Source organism: Typopeltis vanoorti, chromosome 20 (assembly GCF_054136105.1).
Source record: "Typopeltis vanoorti isolate ZY-2024b chromosome 20, IOZ_Tvanoo_1.0, whole genome shotgun sequence".
NCBI classification, from domain to species: domain Eukaryota; kingdom Metazoa; phylum Arthropoda; class Arachnida; order Uropygi; family Thelyphonidae; genus Typopeltis; species Typopeltis vanoorti.
Genome location: NC_143568.1, coordinates 54,004,281 through 54,030,819, shown reverse-complemented (window position 1 = coordinate 54,030,819; position 26,539 = coordinate 54,004,281). Strand labels below are relative to the sequence as shown.

General features: G+C 37.1%; 1 protein-coding gene across 1 annotated transcript in view; it reads right to left on the bottom strand.

Annotated features, from left to right (window-relative positions):
* LOC150095443 (endoplasmic reticulum metallopeptidase 1-like) overlaps positions 1-26,539 on the bottom strand; it is a 331,828-nt gene that overhangs the window by 235,183 nt on the left and 70,106 nt on the right. The window contains exon 5 of the mRNA XM_090410677.1: positions 10,132-10,224. Coding sequence (XP_090266803.1) covers positions 10,132-10,224 — 93 coding nt within the window. The remainder of the gene's footprint in view (positions 1-10,131; positions 10,225-26,539) is intronic.

The following is a 26,539-nucleotide window of genomic DNA, read 5'->3' as shown; positions in this document are numbered from 1 at the left end:
CGAATGGCCTTACACAAATTGTTCACATGAACAGATAACTCTAACTAGTCTTGAAATACTTGAGATCTCTTTCTCATTAGTGAGCCTTTTAAGTTATGATGTGGTTGTTGTTTGATAGACAATTCAGACAGCCAAATGTAGATTTATTATGATGCAGAGCAACACTGATACAGTCACGTAGTGTAAGAAAGCCAAGTGGGGATGATCTTTGTGATTTCCATGGTTCAATGAAATGAGGCATAGAACTGGGCATGGGAGCTTTCAGTGAAATCTTCATCTTCCTTTTATGTTTATAACAAAGCCTGAAATAACAGCAAGTAAACTATCAGCATATACAAAGCTGATTTTAAAAAAACTAAAAGTTAGAGACCTGCAACATGTCTACACGGCAGTCACACTTCTTGGTCTCTGGCCCTAACTTTCGTCTGACTATGCTTCCACCTTTTTTTTGCACTTGGATGGATTCAATGCATCATTACACACAGAAATAGTCAATCTTCTGGCTTCTTACTTTACTCTAATTCTTGTATAGACAATCTTGGCAATGCCTCCTATCTACCATTCCAAACACACATTATTCAAAGATTCCTTTGAGTTTATTGTAGAAGAATCTTGTCAAAACTGGTTACTGGAAAGTATCCTCATACTGACAATATTTCTTTAACTGTACTCTGAAAGTTTATGCTCCACAGAAGACTGCTGTTCTGTGTTGCCTTTTTTCTTCTGCCCTAATTTCACTGGTCTATCCTGCAGCCTGAAAATAAGCCAATATAACATCCCATTCCTAAGATGGCCAAAAAACCTTTGTCATCTAATTAATGTTCAATTTCACTTACATCAGATCTTTCTAAAGTGTTGTAGAAAACCAACACTCAACTGAAAGATCTTCTGGTCGTGGAGCTGACTGCAACTGGATGGGTTCACAGGTGGCAGATTGTGGATCATCTCCCAGATATGGAGAGTAACTCATGTTTTGTGTGAGATAAGCATGGTAACCTGATGAATAAGCATTCCTGGACCAATAGCAGAAGTGCAATCAGGGGTGGTGGAGTGACCTTTAGCAAGGCAACTAAAACGTCACAGAACCCTAAGATGACAATGTGATATGGCATGCTATGCTGCCATTAAATAAGCATGCCTCTGAGGATATACTTGAAGATAAACCACAATGACTGTCCACCAGATAAGGTGGACAGTCATTGTGGTTTATCTAATCCCCAAAACAGGAACAGCTTCTGTTTCGGGGATTGATGGTAGCCTGCACCAGCCCCAGCTAGGAAGTAGCAACTTCTGACCAATACCTCACTTTTGGGGTCGAAATGCTAACTTATATGGACACTACAAGAAATGAGCATATATATAAGCTGGATCAACAGGGTTCACGTTCATAGCTTAGGGAGAGGGTTATATTCGAAAAGTCCACTACAGTCTCCAAATTGTTTCATCACCTTAAAAAATGAATGAACACAACCAAACAAGAACATCAGCAATTGCCTGAATATCCTCAAGTTCAAAATTGAGGGATTCACTAGATCAAAATCAGAGATATTAAATAACATTCTTACCAGACTACAAAAAAAAAAAAAAAAAAAAAAAAAAAAAAAAAAAAAAAAATCCAACCAATCATAGAAGGCAACAGAAATGCAACCAAACAACCCTCCAACACTAATTTGTATAAAAAAAAAAAAAGTTTCCACATCCATTTTACCAACATTCATGGTCTAAACAGCAATATAAATGATATGCACCACCTACAGTCATCCAAACCAGAACTATTATTCCTTTCAGAATCCCAAATGGCAACCTCAAGCAACTGTACACCTCAACTGTCCAAACTATGCATTATACACTCATTTCACCACAAGGGTGGTACCTGTGCATTTGTGAGAACCAACATACCATGCCAGAGACTGCAAATCCTTGAATCCCTATGGCTCAAAATTTTTTTTACCAAATCAACCTGCCCTTTTCATATGGTCCCTCTATTGCTCTCCAAATTCCGTCAACCACTCTGACCCTTCAACTTTCTCTCTCTAAAGCTTGATATTTTGAGGACTTCAATGCCCACAATTCATATTGGCTCCCTTTCTCCAGTTTCACCGATGAAGCAGGCAGGGATGCTGAGGTGTTTCCCATCAGCAATAACCTATTGCAAATCTTCTCACCAGAATACCAGACAACCCTCTTCAATTTGCCAACATGCTTCACCTTTTCCCGACAAGCTCCCCTTCCAGGTATAATGTGGTTGTCGGTTCTCCTCATGGAAACTAGGACCACAACCTCATACAAGTTTCGTTTGCTGTAGAACAACCATCAGTTCAAATCATGTGTCCTTTGGCACTACAAGGGTGCCAACCAGGAGGACTTCCGTGACTTCTATTTCTCCTCCTCATGATCCAATTACTGTTTCAGTTCTTCTAATCCAAACACCTGCTCAGACTGAATAACAGAAACCATCCTCACAGGAATGAAGGATTTCATCCCCTATTCCAGTCCAAACTCTCAGCCACCATCCAAGTCTTGGTTATCAAAAAAGTGGGCCAATGATGTAAAAGTAAAAACCTCTGCTTACCACAACTGGCTCAAGTCCAAATCTCTAGTTGCCCTCTCTGCCTATACTGCAGCACACAACAGTTGTAAAAGAATCATCACTAAGTCCAAGTCAGACTCTGAAATGACCAAATGCTGCAAACTCACCTCCTGTGCAAATGGCAGTTGCTCCTTCAGGTCCCATGTCGAGGTCGCTAGGCATAACTTCTGCCCACCCAGGTTTCCACCACTCTCACATCCAGGTATTGTAATCACCTCACAAAAAACAAGGCAAACTTACTTGAATCACTCTTCTCTTCCAATTCCTGCATCAATAACCTGAGCAAAGTTCCTTCCACTCTCCACAAAGAACAGCTCCCTTTATGTCTCCCATAGTCTTCCGACAAAAAGAAATGCAAAAATTCCTTAAGAACCTGAACACAAACAAATGCATCTGGTCCTGATGGTATCCCACCTATTATTGTTAAAAAATTGTGCCCCAGAACTAACCCCTATCCTGTATCACCTCTTCAATCTATCCCATTCAAATGGCATCTACCCTACAACATGGAAACAGGTCCACATCCAGTCCATCCCAAAGAAATGTGATAAAAGTCAACCAACGAACCACTGTCCAATTGCTCTCGCTTCTGTTCTCTCAAAACTATGGAGAAACTCATCAACAACCAACTCTTGAACCATCTAGAGACATACCAACCAATCAGTGACCAGCATTATGGATTCTGCCACTCACAATCTACAGCTAATCTTGCTTCACTACCCATGTCTGGAATAAGGCCATGGAGAAATTTGGAGAAACTCACGTGGTTGCCCTCGGACATTTTAAAGGCATTTGATTGGGTTTGGCACAGGGGACTACTAACATGCTACCATCCTATGATCTCCCATCCTTACTCTGCAACTTTCTCACTACGTGTCATGGTGGATAGTTTACTCTCCTCAGATTTCCCCACTAATGCAGCAGTATCCATGGATCTGTTCTTTCACCCACCATCTTCCTCTGGTATATAAATGACCCCCACAAACTTCCAATCCTATCTATAGCTTTGCTGACAACAATACACTCCATTCCACCTTTTCATTCGGCAAACCTCTTAGTGCTCAAGTATTAGAATTCTCAAGATCTACCACAACCAAGAACCTGGGCTCAGATTTATCTATATTGCAGTGGGGCAAGGGCAACAGCATAAACTTCAATGCCACAAAACTCAGTTCTGTCCATCACTCACGCAAGAAAGAGCTCACATCCCTCCCCCCTTACCTTCAGTAATACTTTGTTATCCAAGCACAATCAGATTTCTCTTCTTGCACTAACCTGCACCTGAGATCATTCCTGACACAACCGCATTTCAACTATAGTTTCTGCAGCAGCCAAAAAACTCGGTGTACTTTTTTGGATAAGACTCTACTTCACACCTTTAGAGCTACCAACTCTATACAAAGCCCAAATCCACTCAGCCATAGAATATTGCTCCATATATTGAGGTGGTGTACCAAAATCCTCTCTAATATTGCTCAGTTCTATCCAGAAGAGAACAATCCAGCTAATTAATGATCCCTCTCTCTCATAGATGTTCAGTTTCTGCCTTGTGCCTCTTCTACAGATACTTTCATGGACAGTGCACTGCTGAATTGGCCATTATTATTCTTCCACTCTCCTCCAAAATTATTAAAACAAGAGCCACTGCTAACCAACATCCTTTTACAGTTCATCTTAAAACTCAAACCAAATTCATTGCTTCCCCTTTTATTCTATCTACTTCTGTCCTTTGGAACAGTCTCTCCCACTTTGCCTTACCCAAAGATTACAAACCCTCATCTGTTCAAGCAAAATACAAACAGACTCCTCCTTTCTTTATTCCTCTTGCCCACGTGTGGGCAAGAGGAATAGAAGACTATTGTGCTATACATCTTGTGGGCTTTCACGTGTGGACCAGATATAAAACAAAAAAAGACACAAAGTAGACATTGTTGCCCTACAAGAAACTCACCACACCCACAAAAAATATTTAAATTCCTGGTTACATTCTTTTCACTGATAAATCTGAGGAAAGACAAGGCCTGGTGATCCATACAAAAGCAAATTTGAAAAGAATCTCCAAATCTCTAGACCAGGGCTATCCAACCTTAGGTAATCCGAGGGCAGCATTAGAAAAAAAAATTTATTCGAGGGCCACATCACAATTCGTATCTAGTAATTTGGTAAGCAGCAGCGACACAACCTCAAAAGCTGAACAAATGATCAACACTAATCGCGCATTCACATTCCCCGTGAAGCCCAGAGCATGTAGGTTGGAACAAAACAGTGTACAAACACTTCTTTGACATATCTAATATTTAAAAACACATGGGTATATAGAGATGTAAAAACACCAAATAAAATTATCAACATCGAGATTATCGATTAGTGATAGAATTAAAATATCTAATATGCATTCGATTCAAATTGTTATTTTATTTTTTCGCTCATGAAAATCAAAACCCACAGGCTGGCTGCACAAAATCGCACAGCAGGCTGCATGCGGCCTGGGGCAGTGCTTTGGACAGCCCTGCTCTAGACCATTCACAAAGTGAATGGTCTAGAGATTTGTGTTTTTTGGTGGTATCCAGCTGAACAACTCTCAATCTACAATGTATATAAGCCTCCTCTACTTGACTAGCCTAGCACTGCACTTCCTCAACCAGTCCATCCTGGCATTTCAACTCACACAGTATGCTATGGGGATACAATAATGATGACAACCCAGGCCTACAACTGACAGACTGGATGTGTTAGCAAACAATCTCCACCTCCTCTATGACAGCAAGCAACCCAGAACTTAAATCTGGATGACGGAGTTCAGAGACAACACCTGGCCACTATCCATACCATAATGCATAGAATTACACATGTCTGTAATGATACATGGCTTGCATTATGGGATACTAAGGCAACTGATATGAAGTCATTAGCCTCTACATACAAGTAGCCCAATCATGAAGTTATTTCACATGCAAACTCTGTTTACATATACACACTTGGATAACAGATGAAACCAAGAATATAATTTCTTGGCATCTTTAATTTATAAGTTAAAGATATCTGTCAGGAACAACATCGTAAACAAGCTGACAGGTACAACTTGGGTAAGTAATGATTCAACTCTTAGAACAGCAGCCCTGAGTCAAGTCTTTCCTATTGCAGAATATTGTTTGTCAGTTTGGAGCCAAAGTCACCACACGACACTTGTAGACACACAGCTTAACATAACAATAAGAATCATTTCTGGTATCTTACAATCTATCCCCCCCCCCCACTCTTCCATGGGTATCTATTCTTTCCCACATCACTCCTCCATGCTTCAGAAAAAAAGCTATCATCAAAGAAATAAAGAAAATCAAAAATAACACATATCTTCCTATTCATGAGGATATCTCTTCACCTCAGCATGCCATTTTGCCTCTGGATCTCCCATATGGATTGTGAAATTATCAGATGATGGTCCCCAGGGCTGGTGGAAAAGACCTGGAATGAACTGCAAACAAGTACCTGATCACAGATCCAACCAGCAAACTGTCAGGATTCAATCTACCTCAACACCTCTGGAGTCAGCTAAACAGATTTAGAAATAAACAAGGCCACTGTGCCAACTTACTACATCTGTGGAGAATTTCAGTCATCCTTTTGCATGTGTGGTGCTGTGCAGACTATGCAATATATCACTGATGACTGCCTCATGCACTCCTTTCCTGGAGGGCTCAGGAATTTCATTTACTCCCAAGACAGTGCCATCAACTGGTTAACTGAACTATCAGTCTGTATATAGTTTGCTCAATTTCTTGTATTTCCCCCATATGCTAAATAAATAAATAAAAGCACTCAACTTTTAAGTTATTTTGAATTCCCTCAAACTAATAAACAACTGCCGGTATGGATTCTGTCACTGTGCAATCAACAGAAATCTCCCTTATATTATCCTGTTACCACAGTTGGACAAATGACATGGGAAAGTTTAGGGAATTCCAAAGAAATAGATCAACAGTTGACTGAATTTTTACACTTAAGACAGATACTAGAAAAATATATAGATATAATTTGCAGGTCCATATTTTATTTATAGACTTTCACCCATCCTTTTTAATTTAGCATTAGAAAAATTTATTCCAGAAAATGTAAAAGATAATACAAACAGAACGATAATATTAGGATATGCATATATATGATATATGCCTGTTTGAAAAAGAGAAAATGTTCAGAACATTAGAACAACATTTAAAAAACTCAAAATTACTGCTGAAAAACTTGGATTACAAGTCAACTAGGATAAAACTGAATATTTAAATTTATGCAGAAATCACAATCAAGAGGAAAATGACGTTTGCAATTGATAACCTGAAATTTAAAAGTGCCACTTCCTTCAAATCTTGGAACATTGATCATTCAAGATAATAAAATTAGTACAGAGATAAAAGCCAGAACACATACAGAGCTTATTATTCACTATATCATATACTACCGTCCAAAATTTTATCAAGCAGGGTTGAAACAGAAATATACAAGAAAATCATCAGGCCTATTGTTTTATATGGAACAGAAACCTGGAGCATAACAGACCAAGATGAAAAATTGTTGCAGATCTTTGAAAATAAAATCCTCAGAACAGTCTATGGACCTCTAAAAAATAATACAACAGGTAGATGGAGAAAAGACATAATCAAGAACTAAATGAATTCCATAGATCCCCACTTGTAGCCGATGAAAATTAGAGCATGAAGATGTGAGCTGCCTTGGACATGTGAAAGGAATGGGTGAGGAGAGAATGACTAAACAAGCATTCAAGATGAATGCCTGATGGAAAGCGACCTAGAGGTAGACCACAGATATGTTGGGAGGGTAATGTTCAAAAAGACTTAACTGAGATGGGAATCCAGTACTGGAATGAAAAGCTCAAGACAGAAAGGAATGGAAGAAGATAACACAAATGCAACTAAGAACCTTAGAGGTTCAGCAAGCTGGAGAAAAAGATACTCGTTACTTCTCTTTGAAGGCACCTTATATAAACAGACAGACGGTACTTCCACAGACTCTTTCCCCACATCATGTGTTAAAAAACATGCTTTGATACTGCCTCTTCAAACCTATTTGGTTAAGAAATATTGATGGGGATTCTCTATTTAGCCACATGGCTCATACACATTAGACTCTTTCCTCTTTTACCTCAACAGTCAGCATCCCAAAATCCAGTTCACTAGGAAAAGAAAATGCTTTCTTTTTTTAGATACTCTAATCACACATCTGCTCAATGACACCCTTTCTTTTGTTTACAGAAAAATCCCCAACACAGGTATATATATTATTATTATTATTACTAGACACCTCCAGGGAGTCTAAGGACTCATCGAGGGAGGACACCTACTCTACAGCTCTGTCTCCACCATTCAATCACCAACTGACCATAACTACATCAACAGCATCTACCGCCGACCACCACCACCACAACTGGTATTTCCACAAACAATCAAACATTCATGCCCATGGTGGGATTCGAACCCACAGCCTTTTGGCTGGAGAAGAGATATGCTAACCACTCGGTCAACCAGGCCATCATGGACATGGAAAGAGGAAAGTTCATATATATGAACTTTCCCATCGTCTACCTTCTCAACAATATAGTGTCATCAAAATCCTTGTCAACAGAGACTCTAACCTCTATTTCACCCAATATTCCCTTAAAACTGAACTTTAAGGCTTTTATTCATCAAACTTTCCTGTCCAATGGTTATAATGCCAAAAAGATCTAAACTTATTTGTTCCTTCCGCTTTCCTTGCAACATAAAGACAACAGTAATGCCATTACTATTTCCTATATCCAGAGCAATTCAGAAAAAAATAGCCAGAACTTCAAAGAAATATAATCTCTGTACTGCTTTCAAGCTTCATATGAAGCTAGCCTCCCTTCTCAACTTTCTCTTAAGGATCCATTTCCTTCCCTCTCTGTTCCAAGTGTTCTAGATGAACACAAAAAACACATCCATCGCCACAACTATGGTCAGTCAGGTGTAGCTGACCATGCCTTGGATACATTGCACAAAATCAGATGGAAGAAATTATGCTGTTATTATTATTAGAAACTAATATGCACTATCACAGTAAATACAAATTTGACTCTTTTTATTATCAGTATCAAATTTAAAAAAAACAGCCTAATTTTAATGAATATGTTTGTCTTAAAATTTCCAAGATTTGGGAAACTAATTCTTAGGGCTACTGCCCAACAATTTAGGGTAGCCAGCAGCACCTCCCATAAGACTTTAGTCTTTATATAGTATAATCTCATTTCTTTCACTTATTGCTTCTTGTGTGTTATTACAATTTTAACATTGTATTCCTCACGACATCTCAGTGACAGATGAAATATTGAAACAATTAAACCTGCTGTTTAATTATTTCTTTTTGTGCTGTAGTAATTCCATTAAATTGTATCATGAATAAATTAAGGTCATTTATCATCCCTTTCCCCCATTTTGCAAAGAGTATGCTCTCGTGTATGATGTACTAAAAGTTTTCACTGTTTTTCAAAAATACAATTTTTGTATTTGCAAAAAATATTTCTATTACATTCTACTATTGCAAAATATTTTATATTCCAGTTTTATATATGAAATATACACTATTCTTTTTGTTTTTCTTTTATTTTTTTTCAAAGGAAATTATACTGGATAAGAAATTATACTGTCAATTTGAAGTGTGTGTGTATACACACACACACACACACACACACACACACACACACACACACACACACACTAGTGGTGTACAGGCTATTATGACAGCATTACACTAATCTCCTAATTTTCCTCCAAATTAGTCTAGTACTTGTCAGCACTAAAATATTATTATTATTATGTCTACCATTCCAGTCTTCTAAGGCACTTCTGATTGAATCACTGAGATCTTGGTCTTCCTCTGGATCTTTTTCCTGTCATCTTGGCATCAAACACCTGTTTTGTTAGCCTTTAATCTCTCATTTGAAGTGACCATACTAACTTAGATTTGCTCACACATTCTTAAATGCATATGTCAAGTCCCATCCTTATATCCCCAAAAAACTGCATTCTTGTACAAGTAGCCTTAATATAAAGATCTTTGTGATTTTGTTTGCTCATGCTTAGGTCAAGGATTAAAACATGAGCAAACACAATCTGTACACAAAGATCTCCATATTAAGGCTACTTATAATGGCAAATGATATCACATTTGCCATTATATACAATGATCTCAAAATTGCCCAAGTATCGCATTATTCATAAGCACACTTCCTTTCAGATATACAGCTGAACATGTATTAAACTTTTAAAAACTTGTACTTTTTTTCATTGCTTTAAAGACTTGATCATTGGCAGTAGACAAGATCTCATATACTACAATAAGATAGTGTCTAAGTAAGAAACCTCTCAATTTTCAAGCACACAAGCAACTGAGGTGCAATTAATTAAATATAAAAGTATCAACTTTATTTCATAATCTTTATACTTTCTAAATAATTTTATATTAAAAATAATCCAATTATTTTAGTCTGTTGATAAAATTCATTTACATACCTGCTTGTTGTATAGAACCAGGTAAAACAAACTTAGGTATATCATATTTAGTATGATATACATAACCATTCTTAATGTATGCAAAGTCCAAACCTAAATGATAAGAGCAAATAATTCAACTTATTATTATTACAGGAATCTACAATAATAAGTAAAATAAATACAGTAAATCACCTCTACGGTAAATTCATGACTGAGGAGGGATGGCTAGGTAGAGCAGCTGAATTCTGGTAGGAGACATGTTTACTTCAAGGAGTGACAATAGTAGTATAATCAATATCATGAAACGATCAATTTCACATTTTTATTAATAATGATTTAATAAAACTTTTAGTAATACAATAAAACACATCAGCAACTTGGTCTTCACACCAATGAGCAAGCAGCAATGGCAATCTCAGTGGGTTTAGTTGCAGAGATAACTAATTTGGAGTACATGCTTAATACTAAGTTGCTAATGATAAAATGGAATGAAATGGCTGCACATCATATACTTTACCATACTCTAAGATATACAAATGTTAACAGATTAAGTGCCATGGGATAGTAACAATGGTTATGGCAGCTGAACTTTACTTCTTCACACACTAGAAAAGCAGCACGAGGCATGCTTGTAACACTTAAACATTACAATAAGAAAACGTGATGAAAATTGATGAGCTAAATCAGTGTAAACAATAAATCTTGACAATGCAGTGCATTGTCAATAAATTAAAGATGCCAAGAAATTAATCCTTTATCCAAGTGTAAGTAAACAAAGTTTGCACCTGAAGTATTTTGAGGACTGGGGCAACTCGTATATAGAATCTGATGACATCACGTCACTTGCCTTAGTAACCCATAATGCAAAGCATATATGCTTATGGGTTCGTATAATGCTATGCATTATCGGAAGAGTCACCACCCAGACCAGTTTCGACCTTTATTGAGGTCTCATCAGTGGGAGCCAGACCCAGAGTTGATGCTAAGGTTGAAGTAATGACAAGGTCATAATTTCTCATACGAGTAGCCAAATAATAAGGTGTGACACCTTCTGGCTACTCGTATCCATATCATAAACTGCCAGTCCTGTTCATTATTCAGGTAAATATCTAGTAATATTACTAGGTATTAAAATTACTTGTTAATATTAATTGACAAAACATTTGAAGAAAATCCTTACACCATGAGAAGGTAAGGACATTAGTTCAGAAGCCTAGTGGCTCTTGGCATCCCGTGCTATATGGAGGTCTGTCTCCTCCCAGTTATCTGGCAAAAACCTGTCTCCCAAAAAATAATACATAAAACAATATATATATATATATATTAGGATAACCAAGTTATTTTATAAACTTGGTTATCCTAATATACAATATCCCCAAGGTAAAAAATTTATTACATACATACACACACACACACACACACACACATAATATGAAATATGTAATAAATTTATATTTATTACATACATAAAATAATAAAAATGATGTTACATTTGCCTGGCACAAATATACCATATCCACAGCCTCTTCAAACTTCAAGAAACTCAATATTCTTTTCAACACAAAACACATACTTTGAGCATATCAGCAGATGGCCAATCCATTTCATGTTGTTCGGAGAATGGCATGTGCAGTAAGACTACCTTTTTCTTTTATTTTATATTCCAAAATGCCTAGCTGTTCTTTCCTGGATTTCAAAACTTCTTTCAGTCTGACCAATATAAACCTTGTTGCATGAACATGGAATCTTATATATTCAAGGGTATTTTTCAAATTGAACATTGTCTTTAGGCAAACACAAGAAGTGCTGTAGGATGCTGACTGGTTTGAAAGCCATTCAAACAGTGACTTTTTTAATAACATTATGCCTTTAAATCCCACTAACATAAGATTTTTTGATTGATTAATGGTTTTATGGTGCAAGGACAGCAAAGATCATGCTGTGCCATGACACAGGTTACAGTTATATGCAGTCTTCATAAATAAATAAATAAATAGTTAAAAGGAGATAAATTAGTGAATAATATAAAATATATGTACAAAGTTATAATAACATAAATGAGCAAATAAAATGTATGTACAAGGTATAGTATCTACATATAAACTAATTTATAATCAAATGTCTATGAATAAATTAATATTTTGTAAAAATTTAACAACGTCATGCAATTTCTCGGAGTCTGATAACATCTGCCTGAGTGTATAGGACTTGGCCAGATACGTAAAAATGCCATCTCTCTCTCACATGAAGTGCACTCACTCCACCAGAATATGACTAATGGTAAGAAAGGCTTGCATTTCCCACACACAGGTGTAGTCATCAGCCCTCAGTAAATATTATTATTATCCAGGCCTCAATAGAGTCAAAAGACTCATCATGGGAGGTCGTTCTTAGGAAACACAAAGTTTATCATACCACTCCTTGAACTCATTGACCGTTCTTGCTCTAACCACTCTCTCTCAGGCAATGCGTTCCACGGTTCAACCACCCTCCACACAAAGAAACAAAGAAACCACTCCTCACCCTCTTGCTCACAGCTTCTTTCGTAACTTCCAGAGATGGTCCCTTCTCATCGTTCCTTCCGCCATTCCACCAAGTGAAAGAACTCCCAAATTCTACCCTGTAACTGCCTCTCAACAGTTTAGAAGTCTCAATCATATCACCTCTCCTCCTTCTATCCACCAAACTCTACAGTCCACATTCCCTCAGTCGATCCTCATAACTGACATTGTACTGTGCTGAAACCATCTTTGTTTCTGCCTCTGTACCCTTTCACAATTAATTTATCCCTTTCTAATCCTGGGGACCAAATTCGAGAATGGACTGATCAGTGTCTTATACAACAGAATGATAACTCTTATCTATGCAGTAAGTGTCTTTCTCAGTATTGCAACAATCCTCTGGCTTACCTTCACCACCTTTGCAATATGCTCCCTGAATTTCAGTTTTCTAACAATCATCACTCCCAGATCTCTCATCTCCTCTACTTCCACCAGTATGGCTCCTCCAATCAAGTATGCATCCTCCCATTGATGGATCCCAGACCTCTTTACATTTTGCTACATTAAATCGAAACCACAATTCATTTGCCCATCTTTCTAGTTTATTCAAATCCTCTTGCAAGGCTGCCACATCTGCACTATTACTGATAACCCTTTCCAGCTTCACATCATCCGCAAACAACTGAATATCCCCTTGAAATCCACTGACAATGTCACTGATATAAAGGTTGACCAATACAGGTCCCAGTACTGAGCCCTGTGGAACCCCACTTGTAACCCCCTGCTTCCTTGATATTGCCCCACCATACACAATTTTCTGATATCTATCAGACAGCCAGTCCTGAATCCAGTTGACTAACCAGACATTTAAACCCATGTGCTGCAACTTAAATATCAGCTTATGATGTGGCACCCTCACAAACGGCTTTGCAAAATCCAAAAATATGGCAGTATATGCCTTTCCCTCATCAACTGCTCTTCTCACTTTATTATAAAAGGCAATCATATTACTAATGTTGATTCTCACAGATAACATTATCCTTATCTGCAAAACAGAGTATATAGTCCCTAACAAATTTCTCCAAGACCTTAACAGCTACTGATGACACACAAACTGGCCTATAATTAGACACTTCTAGTCTGCTACTGCCCTTTTGCAGCAGCACTATCTTACATTCCTTGGATACCTTTCCCACAGCCAGACTTTTATTGAAGAGCCAGGTCAAAGGAACTGTCAGTTCTTTAGCACATTCTTTCAAAACCCATGGTGAAATACCATCCAGTCCCACAGCTTTACTGTATCCAGAGTACTCGGTAATTTGGAACACACTCTCCTCTTGCACCTCTAAATCCTGAACCTGCCCTATCCCTCTAGTATTAAAACCTTCTCCAGGATCAAATACTCCAATAAAGTGCTCACTGAACAACTCCACTATGTCCCCTGCATCAGTCACTCTGTTTCCAATTTTATCCCACAATGTCATTCTTCCACAATCATTTCTCCTTATACTGGCCACATAACTAAAAAATTTCCTAGGATTTTCTCTGGATCTTAGTGCCAATCTCTTCTCATATTCCAATTTTGCCTTCCTCGCCATACTGGTCACTCTCCTGGCCTGCGTTTTATATTCTTTGTGTATCTGCCCTCAACCCCTCTCCTTATATCTCTTCCATAATCTCTTTTTCAACTGCAGTTCCTGTTTGATATTGTTTATCATCCACTTTACACCAAATTGTGTCCGCTTCTTCACTCGTGGAATACAGCTAACTATTGCTGCTAACAAACATTCCTTCACAATGTCACAATTAATGATATCCTAGCCTTCCAATTCTGCCCTCCATGGAACTGCCTCTAGTCAATAGCTAAAACTATTATAATCACCTGCCTTATAATTCCACATACGTTCCCTTTCCTTTGATACCCCTGCATGTCTATTCATCTTCCAAGTCAAAACCACACAGTCACACTCTCCAACTGGTGGGAGAGCTGTCATCTCCCTTATCAGCTCTTCTGATGCTATGACCAAATCCAAAACACTTGAACCTCTTGTTCCCTCTATTACATGTTGCATAAGACATTTCTCCCTCAAAAATTCTTGAAATTACATCCCCTTATTACTACATGCATTTTTCTCTTCCCAGCTTATACTGCTGTAGTTACAATTTCCCATAACAATAATTCTTCTTGCACTTGCCAAGCACAACTGCCTAAACATCTCCTGTTTCCCACCCTCTGTACTCCCTGGTTTGTAGCATCACCCCACTAAATATCCTGTCTTGCCCACTACTACTACTACCAAACACCATATGCTTTCAAAACCATTAGTGTCACTGCCTTCCAAAGCCTCCACTCTTGGAGGACATAAGTCATCACTTATCATAAGCAGTAGTTCACCACCATGCTTTCCCTTCCTATCCTGCCGAAAAATGCTTTACCCCGCTACTTCTAATTCTGTTATTATATCATCCTCCGTCAACCATGTCTCAGATATCCCGATAAACTTTGGCCAGGCTGATGCTATCCATACCACCAATTCATCTCCTTTATTTCGGATACTCCTGGCATTAGTATAAAACAACTCGTCGATCGCGGAGCAATTTTAGGTCGATCTCTTGTGTAATCCTTGTTACTTACAAATTTAATTAAAACTGAAAACATAATATTTCATTTATCATTATTTTGTATTATTTTTAATTTGCTTTAAGTGTATTCTATTGTTTATTCATTTTTCGTTAAAAGTGTCAAATCAGTAATTTTCTTATAAGTCCGGGTAAATGAATTAATTTGGATCAGTGGAAGTCAAACAGCGAGCCAAGTGAATACGATTATAAGCAAAGTGTAAAAACTCAGTTGCAGCTTAAATATTCCAAAACACATTACATTGATTTTTTTACTTAGGTTAAGTGTGAATATTGTAAATAATAAACTTTGTTTGTCTCAGTATAGTTTGTATTAGATGTTTTTGTAAATAACTCTTTTGAAGCTAACTATATATACTGCTTTAATAAGAATATGTTAGAGTGTTAAAAACAAAGGCAATGTTTTTAGTCGCCAAAGCTGTACATGGCGGCATTAGAAAGATTGTTATTGAAATAATAGCGTTAGAAGTCAGTCCATGTAAAGTAGGCTTAGATCGTGAAAAGACAGCAAGCAGGAGTATAATCTTTTGTTGCTGTTGGGTGGAGTTTAACGCAGTATTAAATAATATTATTATTAGACGTTATATGCTGTTTGGGTTTAAAGCAGAATCTTAACAAAAAAATTATACTGTAACGCTCCATAAACAACTTTAGACATGGATTTCGAAGACGAGGAAGAAGGAGGTAAAAGAATCACAGTTTGCCCTGTTTCTGTTTATATCTGTGAGGGACATTTGCGGCACAGATGTGCTCAGTTTGAAAAAGCAGTAGAATGCTTTACAACTGCCCTTGATCTCCAGCCCAATAGCAAAGAATGCTTGGTGGCCAGGACTCGTTGTCATTTTCAGATTGGCAACTACGATGCTGCTATGCAAGATGAAGAAGCAGCTCTGTCCATAGATAAAGACTATATTCAAGCTATACTTGAAAAAGCCGAAATCCTCTACATCACTGGTGACTTTGAACATGCACTTGTCTTCTTTCATCGTGGATACAATGCGAGACCTGATTTTGAAGCTTTTAAGCTGGGAATTCAGAAAGCCCAACAAGCTATAGAGAATTCAATTGGAGAGGAGGCATCCATTAAACTTACCAAGAAAGATTGTGAAAGATTAGAACCTAAAAAAGATGAAGATCAAGAATCAGTCTTGAGCCAACACAGCTCAAAGCCACCAAGCATTTCAGCAAAGCGGAAACGTATGGTTTCTAAACGACTATTGGGAGAATTGGCTGTAGATAAAACTTATCTGGAAAGCCTTCCCAGTAAAAAAGCACTTGCTAGTGATGTTAATCCAGTTTCGCGAAAGGCTATGGTACATGCACGAGAAGCTTTATCTTATTTAGAAAGATGTCAAGACTTTTGGTTACAAGAAAAGTCATTATATGCACGAAAAAAAGTTGTTATTAAGAGGCGAGATTATCCTGTAAAAAGACAGAGAAGCAAAGATGATGATCTGTTATCTAGATGGGACAAAGCTACTTCAATAATGAAGATTTTAGAGCAAGCTGATCAAGCTCTAGTAGACAAGCATTACCAGGTATGCCTACAAAAATGTGACAAACTTCTCAAAATTCTGGCCACCTATACTGATAATGATCTTCCAGCCAAATCTGAACTCTTGGCCAGTACCTACAGTAACCTTGGTTGTCTTTATATTGAATTAAAGGACTATACACCTGCTTTAGAATATCATCAGCTTGACCTGCAAATTGCTGAGGACTATGAGCTGCCTGAAGCAAAGTCTCGAGCATTGGATAACATTGGAAGATCTTATGCACTGGCTGGAAACTATCAGGCTGCTTTAGAAATATGGGAGAGCAAAATACCTCTCTGTGAATATCCCCGTGAAAAAGCCTGGCTAAACCATGAAATTGGATGCTGTTATGTAGAATTAAAAAACTATTCAACTGCCAAAGATCTAAATACTCATTAAAACATGCACGAGAGGTCAATGATAGTGGATGGATCCTTAATGCTACAGTTTTATTGGCTGAATGTGAAGTATATATGAATGACCTCAGAAGTGCATTGGAACATTTTGAAAAGGCACTCAAAGTTGCAAAACAGATTAAAGACAGGAATGCCAGAGATGTAATCCACAGCACAATAAAGAAGTTAAAACTGCAGATTAATTCTACAGAAGAAAGTACACCTCCTCCTTCTGAAGATAGCAAAAATGATTCTGGAATGGAGAGTTACAAGAGTCATGGTCCTGAATAAATTGTTATTGAAACTTGTATGTATGAGAAAGGCTTACAGGCTCTAAGTGTAAATGTCTCTGAAGTCGGTCAGAAAGAGTTCAAACAACTTTCCGATGGCCGGCAACTTACAATCAAAAGAAAGCGGGGGAGAACAAAAGGAGTGCCGAACTTGAAACTTAAGATGAAAAACTCACATCGATTCTTTGGGGATTGCCAAACTTCATGTGAGGTCTCAGAGGAGGCCTAATAAAGTGGGACTGAAGCAAGCAGAAGGGGTCCTGGTTCCAGAATTGCTTCAAAGAGGAGGCCGCCCGGTCCAGAGTCACCATCAGAGAAACTGTCCGGATTCACGTTGCTTGAGAGAGGAGTTTCACGGGGGTAACGTGAGAAAGATCGTATCGAATTTAAATTCCGATATTAGCATGTCATGCAATTTGTTACCTTTCAGTGAGAATAGCGCAACTTACTAAAATTGGGGCTCGTTTCAGGTTTGGAAATTAATCCATTTCGAAAATCGGACTCTTTCCTTTCAAACAGCTGGTTCTTTAACATGGTAGCCTATGGGAGATCGCAGCGGATGCATTAATGCGTGAGCAGGCACCTCGTGTTCGTTTGCTACCGGAAATAACGTCACCAGAAGGGGGATGAAGCGGAAGTTACATCAGATTGACGTCATGGTGATGCTCGTATCTCTCTCTCCGTCGGAGACTAGCATAGCGGCCGTGGTCTCCCTATGTGCCTCTGGTTACGATCGGTTGCTTGCGGCTGACGCTAGTCTCTCTCTCCGTCGGCGGCTAGCATAGCAGCCGTGGTTATGATCGGTCGCTTGCGTGCATATGCGGCTGAGCACACGCGGCATGTTTGCTCTTTACAGTATATGTCACCATATTCGGTACTTGTTTTTTCTTCGGATTTTTTTTTTTTTGTCCAAATAAATTTCGTAAATTTGTTCACAAATTTCCTGAAGGATGAGGTTTGACAACTATTCTTTATAGATATTGTAAAAATCTGTAATCATCTCGGTTGTGAAGTACACAGTGAAAAGTATGAAATACTTGGGCATGAAAAGAATGAAATGGGAAATTAGGAGCCCGCGTTAGTTAGTATAATCGGTCGTGGCAGGGGGGGGGATGCTTAAAAGATTAAATGGTACTCAAAATCCGTTCCGTACAGGATATGCTCTCAGATAATTTCCTCCTATATATATTTATTTATGTTGCTTCCACTCACGAAAATTTACTTTACAAAGAACCGAGAATTTCGTTATTATTATAGAAATGAACACACTCCACAATAAATAATAGTTGGTTTCGTTTTTCAACTGCGAGTTCATTTGAAAAACAATGAACATAATTTTGCGATATTTTAAAATTATCCTTGATTTTGGAATGTAATGCAATTTAACATATCTTGTTCATAAAAGCGGAAAGAGTTACTAAATATATGAAAAGAGTTGTTCTCAAACAGCAGCAGTATATCTGAAGCTGTAAGCATACATCTGTCTTGAAAATCACCAAAATATTAGCTTGAATTTCCTAATTGAGGAAATCCAAAGTAACACAAGTTTACTCTTCTAAGTCAGGAGGTCAAAACCATTACAAATCCACTAAAGTTAGTCATTTCCATGATTTCCAATGTTCAGTTGACACTAATAGCCAGAAAATAATGATGTGCACTTTTCTAAAATCACACAAAGAAAGTACATTATAAATTACTTCATTCTAATAATCTCCACTCAATGAAAGTACCGCATCTTTTCTTATCACTATTATCATCATCATCATTATCTGACATATCAGTACAAACAAGAAGTGACCGCATATTTATAAAAGATATTTCAGCTAGTTAAGATCGGTGGCAATTTTTGAAATAGCTATGTACTTTTAGTACAATAAAATGCATGAGTATGCTCCCTAACCTAAAGCGCTTTTCGTTCGTAACAATTGTGTTATGAACAATACTTAAAATAATTTTTTTTAACATCAGCAGATTAATATGTGGGTCCTTCCCCCACAAAAAAAGAGAAAAGCTGGATTCTTATGCAAAGATATCCGGTTTTACCATTAGGCGAACTTCTGGGAGCCAGATTTTGCTACATATTTCTGGGAAAAATTACAACCTTCGAAAAAAATTGGTAAAACCTTGATTACTAATTAAAAAAACTAAAAAATTAAATAAGTCAAGCCGTCCTGCTGCTTGCTGATGATCCTACATAATTTCACAATTTTCCCCCCGAGTTTCTCAAAATTAAAACTTAAAAAAAATTACACTCATTCTATGATGGCTCAGGAACGACTCACTGGTCTAATAATAATAATATCTATAGATCATGAAATTGCATCTACAATCAATATAGATGAATTAATTCGAAACTGCTTGAGGCTGTTTAATGCGACTTCTGAAGGAATATAACCATTCTTTCTCAATAGCATTGAGAGTAATCTAAGCTTTTATCCTTTACCTCCAGCTAAGAACATTATTGTCTAGTATTACGGAGACCAAAGTGTTCCCTGGGAAGAGAAGATTACTGTCTAGTGTTTGTGATGATGAAAATATAAAAATTTACTTCCAGTCGCAGTAATATTGTCAGTATTTGAATTTTTTTAAGAAACAAACTGACACTCCACTACTGAATTTGTTTATTATTATATATTTTATTTTTTTAACTGGGAATAATGTCAACACACACCCACAAAGAAATACGCCGGAATTCGCCGAATATAACAATATTATTTTAATAAACGTTAAAATGAAAAAATAGATATTGATGACTGTCTAGTGAAAACTTTCAGTAGAAAATTAGAGTAGTTCTTTATAATTCATGGGAGGGAGAGAGAGAGGGGGGTAATTGTAAATGTTCATAATTAGCATAAATTCTGAATCAGTCTGTGCAGAATATCGCTCATATATTTTCTCCATATCTACGGAGTTTCATATATATCATCGTTCTATATATATATATATATATATATATATATATATAGAAGATCGTTATTTATTTATATATATATATATATATATATTCAGGGCCACGTTTACCATTAGGCGCATGATGCGCAAGCTGGGGGCCTCACTCTCTATGGGGGGCACATAGAAAAACCTTACTCCTCACAGAGAACAATAAAAAAAAAAAAAGCATAGGACGTATATACATGGCCGGCAAACCTGGATAGTTATTATTTTTAGTTATTAGTGATTATTTTTTTAAATTTTAATATTTAAGTTTAACATCTAAGTTTTGTAGAGGAACAAAATGGGATGTAATATCACTTCATTTTAATTATGATTTTATATTATAAAGTGTGTGTGTGTATATATATATATATATATATATCATCATCATCATCATCATACGTATCGAGGATTTAGGCCTAGCATGGCCTGTTCCGGCCTTAGAAGTCATCGTTGAATCGTTTAAGAAGACGTCCTGGTTTTCTTTTTCCTAATGGCTTGTATTTTAAGGCTTGTTTTGGTAATCTTTCTGTTTTCATTCTTTGAACGTGTTCCATACATTTATGTTTATATTTTTTAATTTTTTCTATTACTGGTTCTTGGTTTAATTCTTTCATAATATCTTCGTTTCTTTTGTGATCAAATAGGGTATACTTTGCAGTTTTTCTCATAAACTTCATTTCTGCTGTTGTTAATCTTTTTCATTTTCATATGTGATCATACATCCAAGGTAGTTAAATGAATTCACCTGTTCTAAGATCTTGTTATCTATTACTATTTTAGTTCTTGCTGGATCTTGTCCTTTAAAGGCCATAGTTTTTGATTTTTCTGTTGATATTATCATACCATAATCTTTGGATATCTCATTTAGATTTAAAATAGCTTTCTGCAAGTTATCTTCAGAATTTGTAATTATTATTTGGTCGTCTGCAAAGAGGAGAATGTTTAAGTTAACTGTAGGTGAAAGTTTAATTCCTTGGTGTAAATTTTTACTCCATTTTATTATTATTTCATTTAAGTAGATATTAAAAAGAGTTGCTAAGAGGGGACATCCCTGTCAGACCCTTTGGTTTATCTCTCTTGTATATGATAGCTCGTGATTTAATCTTATTTGTATTTGATTATTTTCATATATACTTTTGATAGCTTTTAGGATATTATTTGGTATTTGTCTTTCTTTTAATATGTTAAATAATATGTTTCTTTTAACTTTGTCAAATGCTTTTTCAAAGTCAATAAATGCAATATGTGTTTCCAAATTATATTCTCTTCTTTTCTCTACTATTAATTTTAGGCAAAAGGCTGGGTCTATACATGATCGTCCTTTTCTAAATCCATTCTGTACCTCTAGAATAAAGTTTTTGGAATATTTCATTAGTTTGTTATTTAATATTCTGCTATATATTTTGTAACAGGAATTTAGTATACTGATACCTCTATCAGTATACTAACACACACACACACACACACACACACACACACACACACACACACACACACACATATATATGTGTGTGTTACTGACACACACACACACACACACACATATATATGTGTTACTGACACACACACACACACACACACACACACACACACACACACACACACGTATGTGTGTGTGTAGAAGAACGATCACAGACATATTTAATGCACAAATTCCCAATTTCAAATGTAACTATTAAATAAGCACTTCGTAGATTAAAATGTGATATTAACAATATATCATGTTCATCGCTCTGTAAATGCTGCTATATAAATCACCTGCGATAACGATGACCAAAAGCGCCATCTTACCACAGCTAATGTATTTAATGGCCATCTTCATCCACGTGGTGGTTGCCTGCTGCAGGGAGTTAGTTTCTGTTCGTGATATGTGCGCATTCGTTTTGTAAAAAAATCTAACTTTGTCCTCTCTTACTTAGTATGTGCTGCTTGTATTGGTTATGTTTGGATCTGTACGTATGTATTTAGGAATTGTCCATTGTATGGAAACCGACGATACCATACAACCCACGACATCCAGCAATTGCACCAACGTTGTCTGCATATGGCGGTTACCATGTTCGGCTGCATTTTCCCGCCAGTGACGGAACCCTAACAGTAGCCAAAAATATGGAGTCATGATAGCATTTGTGTGGTGATAACAAACACAAAACGAATACCCAACTCATTTTTACTTCATTTCTTGTATGCTTTATTTATATTTTCCTCAATGCTGCTTGTGCTTGTTAAGTGTTATCGACTACTATTCAACCGACAACATTGCATCATGCATGGGATATATTTAGTTCCGCCGCATATGCCCTTCCAGCACCCGTAATATTACGAAATATACATCAGCTTCTCTAACAGGTTTCATCTGTGGTGACATCCAGCAAAAATGCTTGTTATTTGTGTTATAGCTGTTTTCTTCATATCCTACATAACTTCAGTTCCTCTGGTAAAGGAATGTTCGTTTCAAAATCGGAGGGCGCAATTATTCCACTAGCGAGAACCTATCCTCCTCCTCTACCCATCAGTGCGTCATTGTGACGTCTACCTGATGTAACATCCGCTTCATCCCCCTTCCGGTGACGTCACTTCCGTTCACAAACGAGGACGAGGCGCCTACTAACGCATCACGATGTGCACAGCAGTCGCCCATAGACTTCCATGTTAAAAAAATGGACAGTTGGAAAGGAAAGAGTCCCTGTTAAAAATTGGATCAATTCAAAAAATATGGATTATCTGTTCCGGCGCTTGGTTGCGCTGTGACATTCCACAGGTAGGGGATTGTCATATATAAGGTGTCATGCATTTTGGAATTTTGAAATATGATACATTTATTGTCAATTAGACCCATTAGAGATAAAACTTTAATTGACATGTTAAGTTCAATAAAAACTTTCCAACAATACTTACTTTTATTAAAGAAAAATATAAATGACTGCGAATTTAGACATCTCCCATATTTATTAAAATTTTTTGAAAAAAATCAAGAAATGCTTTGCTAGGATTTAAAAGAACTTATTCGTGAAATAGAATTCGTCGAGGAAGAAATAAATTCAAGATTTAAAGATTTTAATAAAGCTGAAATGATTGTATCTTTTATCAATAATGCATTTCAAGAAAACTTGAACATCACAAAAGTTTCAAATAAAATTAGTGGGCTGTTTGATATAAACCAAGCTGAAGTAGAACTTGAAATAATAAACATTCAAAATCAATAAACAATGAAATCATTTGGAAGTATGCACATGAAAAATTCCCAATATTAACTGTTATTGCACGAAAAATTCTGTCATGTTTTGGATCGACATACTTGTCAGAATCTGCTTTTTCAAATATGACCGTCAAAAAAAATCAATTAAGAAACCAAATTACAAATGATCATTTGGATGATTGTCTGTGATTGGCCACTTCGTCATATCAACTTGACTATGAAAATATTGTGAGATCCAAACAATGCCAAATTTTACATCAACTTTTTTTTTTTTTTTTAATCAATCAGCATTTCCTGTAACTTGTGAGTTTGTAATCAATCTGTTGTTTTTTCTAACTTTGGTTTTCCAAAATAGAGAAATAAATATTTTATTCCAATATATTTGTTTTTTTTTTGTTGTATTAAAATAATTAAAAGTAATAAATACATTATTAAATACACAAATAAAGTTTTTAGTTGTGTATTTTTTTTTAGTTGTTTATTTGTGCGTAATCAGATATCAGGTTGGGGGAAGTGATCTATATAAGAGAGTAGATCTCCGAATGACTTATAAGAGACTAGATCGCCGAATAACTTTTTATAGAAAAGTAGGTTGAACACCACTGTTCTATATCTGTCATTGTCTCCTCTCAACCCCACTGGACTCAGTGTTACCTGATGTCTTCCCCCATTCCCACAAGAGGCCACCCCCCCTGCTACCATCCATCCTGGGAATTCTAGTTTTCCTGCATTGACACACTGACTCGTTCAGAAAACAGCAATTTCTCCAGATGTCTTTGTCCTTCCTCATTCAAATGTAAGCAGTCTCTCGCATACAGTTCTCCTCTGTCCTCAAACACCCTCCAAGCATCCACATATTTCAATCCTCTCTTCTGACACATTCTGGCTATTCTGGGCAACACACACACACACAATCTTTCCTCTCTGTGTTTTCTTTTGCACAACCTCAAGCAAGAATCTCAGATCTCTCACCACCTGATTTACATTGCCTCTCAAGTCATTCGTGCCCAATCACAATCATTTCATCCATCCTTTCATCCCTCTTAAATTGACATAGACACATTTTCTATTGTCTCTCCAAGCAAACACACCTCTAGCATCCTATCTTGCACACCACAGATCACCAAGTCTCCATAGATCACACCTCTTACCACTCTGTCCCTTGATTGCTCACCTGCATCCCTCACTCTCTCGCCTCTAACCCTTTCTCTCTGTGTTCCCCTACTCACCTGCTGTCCTGGCATCACTCTATCCCTGGCTCCAGCACTCCCTCGCATTCTCCTCATTTCCTCTCTCTGTTTCCATTCTCTCCTCCTCCCATAACTCTCTCTCTCACTCCCTCTCTTCTACTGTTTCTATTCTCTCCTCTTCTAGCATTTCCATACCCCTCTCTCCCTTATGGTTTCTAGTCCTTCCTCTTCTATCATTTTCAAACCTCTTTCTCATTCCCTCTCTCCTACTGTTTCTATTCTCTCCTCTTCTATCATTTCCAAAACTCTCTCTCTCACTCCTACTCTGATTTGCCTTGCATTCATCTCTTCCATGCTCCTAATCTCATCTTTCATACTTGTCATCTCGTTCACAAGACATTCCACCCCCTCTTTCAGCTCATCTATCCCTCACTGCAAGTTTGTCACTCTTATTCGCCATTCATTCTCCCGATCAAGACCATCTCCAAAAACTCCACAGTCATTCAAGCCTTCCACACTCCCGACTCTTATTTTCTCATTCATATTTTGCTCGTCATTCTCTCCTATCATACTACTCATCTCCTGACATTCATTTCCCATCCCTGACACAACTAGATCTGTTATTGAAATATCTAATTCATTGAATTCCTCCCATTGCCTACATTTTGCACATACACGCACTCCCCCCCTTCTCTCACTGAGCACATATCCAACTCCTGGGATACATACATACATGCCGCAAGCACTGCATGCCCCAAAGTCCTTTATTATGTTACATATAATAAAGTTCTTAAACGGTGGAGGACTTGGTGACATGCCATTTGTGATTGCAGCTGCGGCCACCATAATTCCTTACTGCCGAGAAACTACTAAATGCTATACATATATAAACACTGTCTCTTATATATATATATAAATGCTATATTCAACTAAACTAAATAGTTAAACTTACGTTCTCTTCCATTGCAAATGCCTCAGTAACCCAAAAATAACACAATATATAACAATGAAACTCCAAAAACAGAACCACTAAAGAACACTTGTGTTACTGAGAAAAAACATGTAGCACAATTCACAAAAGAATTCTCACTATACACCATTTAAAAACACTTTTTTTTTACCACAACCCAAATCCACTGCAAAATATGAATATGTAAGATGATTGTGACCTATGGGGAGCCTAGCAGGAACATCATCCTCTCTTCTGTGCCCATTGACTAGACTGCCAGTGCTTAATTTCAGCCTTAATCTCATACAATTTGTTTCTCATGCTTCCTGATAGAAGTATTGACATTGAGCAAGAAACAGTATGTCGAGAAAGTATGAGCTGGTCTAACAGCTGCATCTGCAATGTCATTTCCCTTAATTTCAATGTGGCTGGGAATCCAACACAATCGAACATCAGAACTAAGGGTCTTGATTTTGTACAAGAGTTGAAGCACCTCACCAAGCACTGGATGTGGATTATACACTGGAGAGGAGATAGCCTGTAAAGAACTCAAAGAGTCTATATAAATTACACACTTTCGGTAGGAGTTTTCTTTGATATGCACAAATGCAAGCTGAATGTCATACAACTCTGCTGTATTTACTGCAATCGAGTGGGATCTGATTGGAGATTGTAGTGTTAGGAAACATAGCAGCACAGCCAACAGAGATCTCTGATCTTGAACCATCAGTATAAATGAACAAGAAACCAGAGTGGGCTTCTCTGTGTGCATTGAACAATTCAAAGTAGA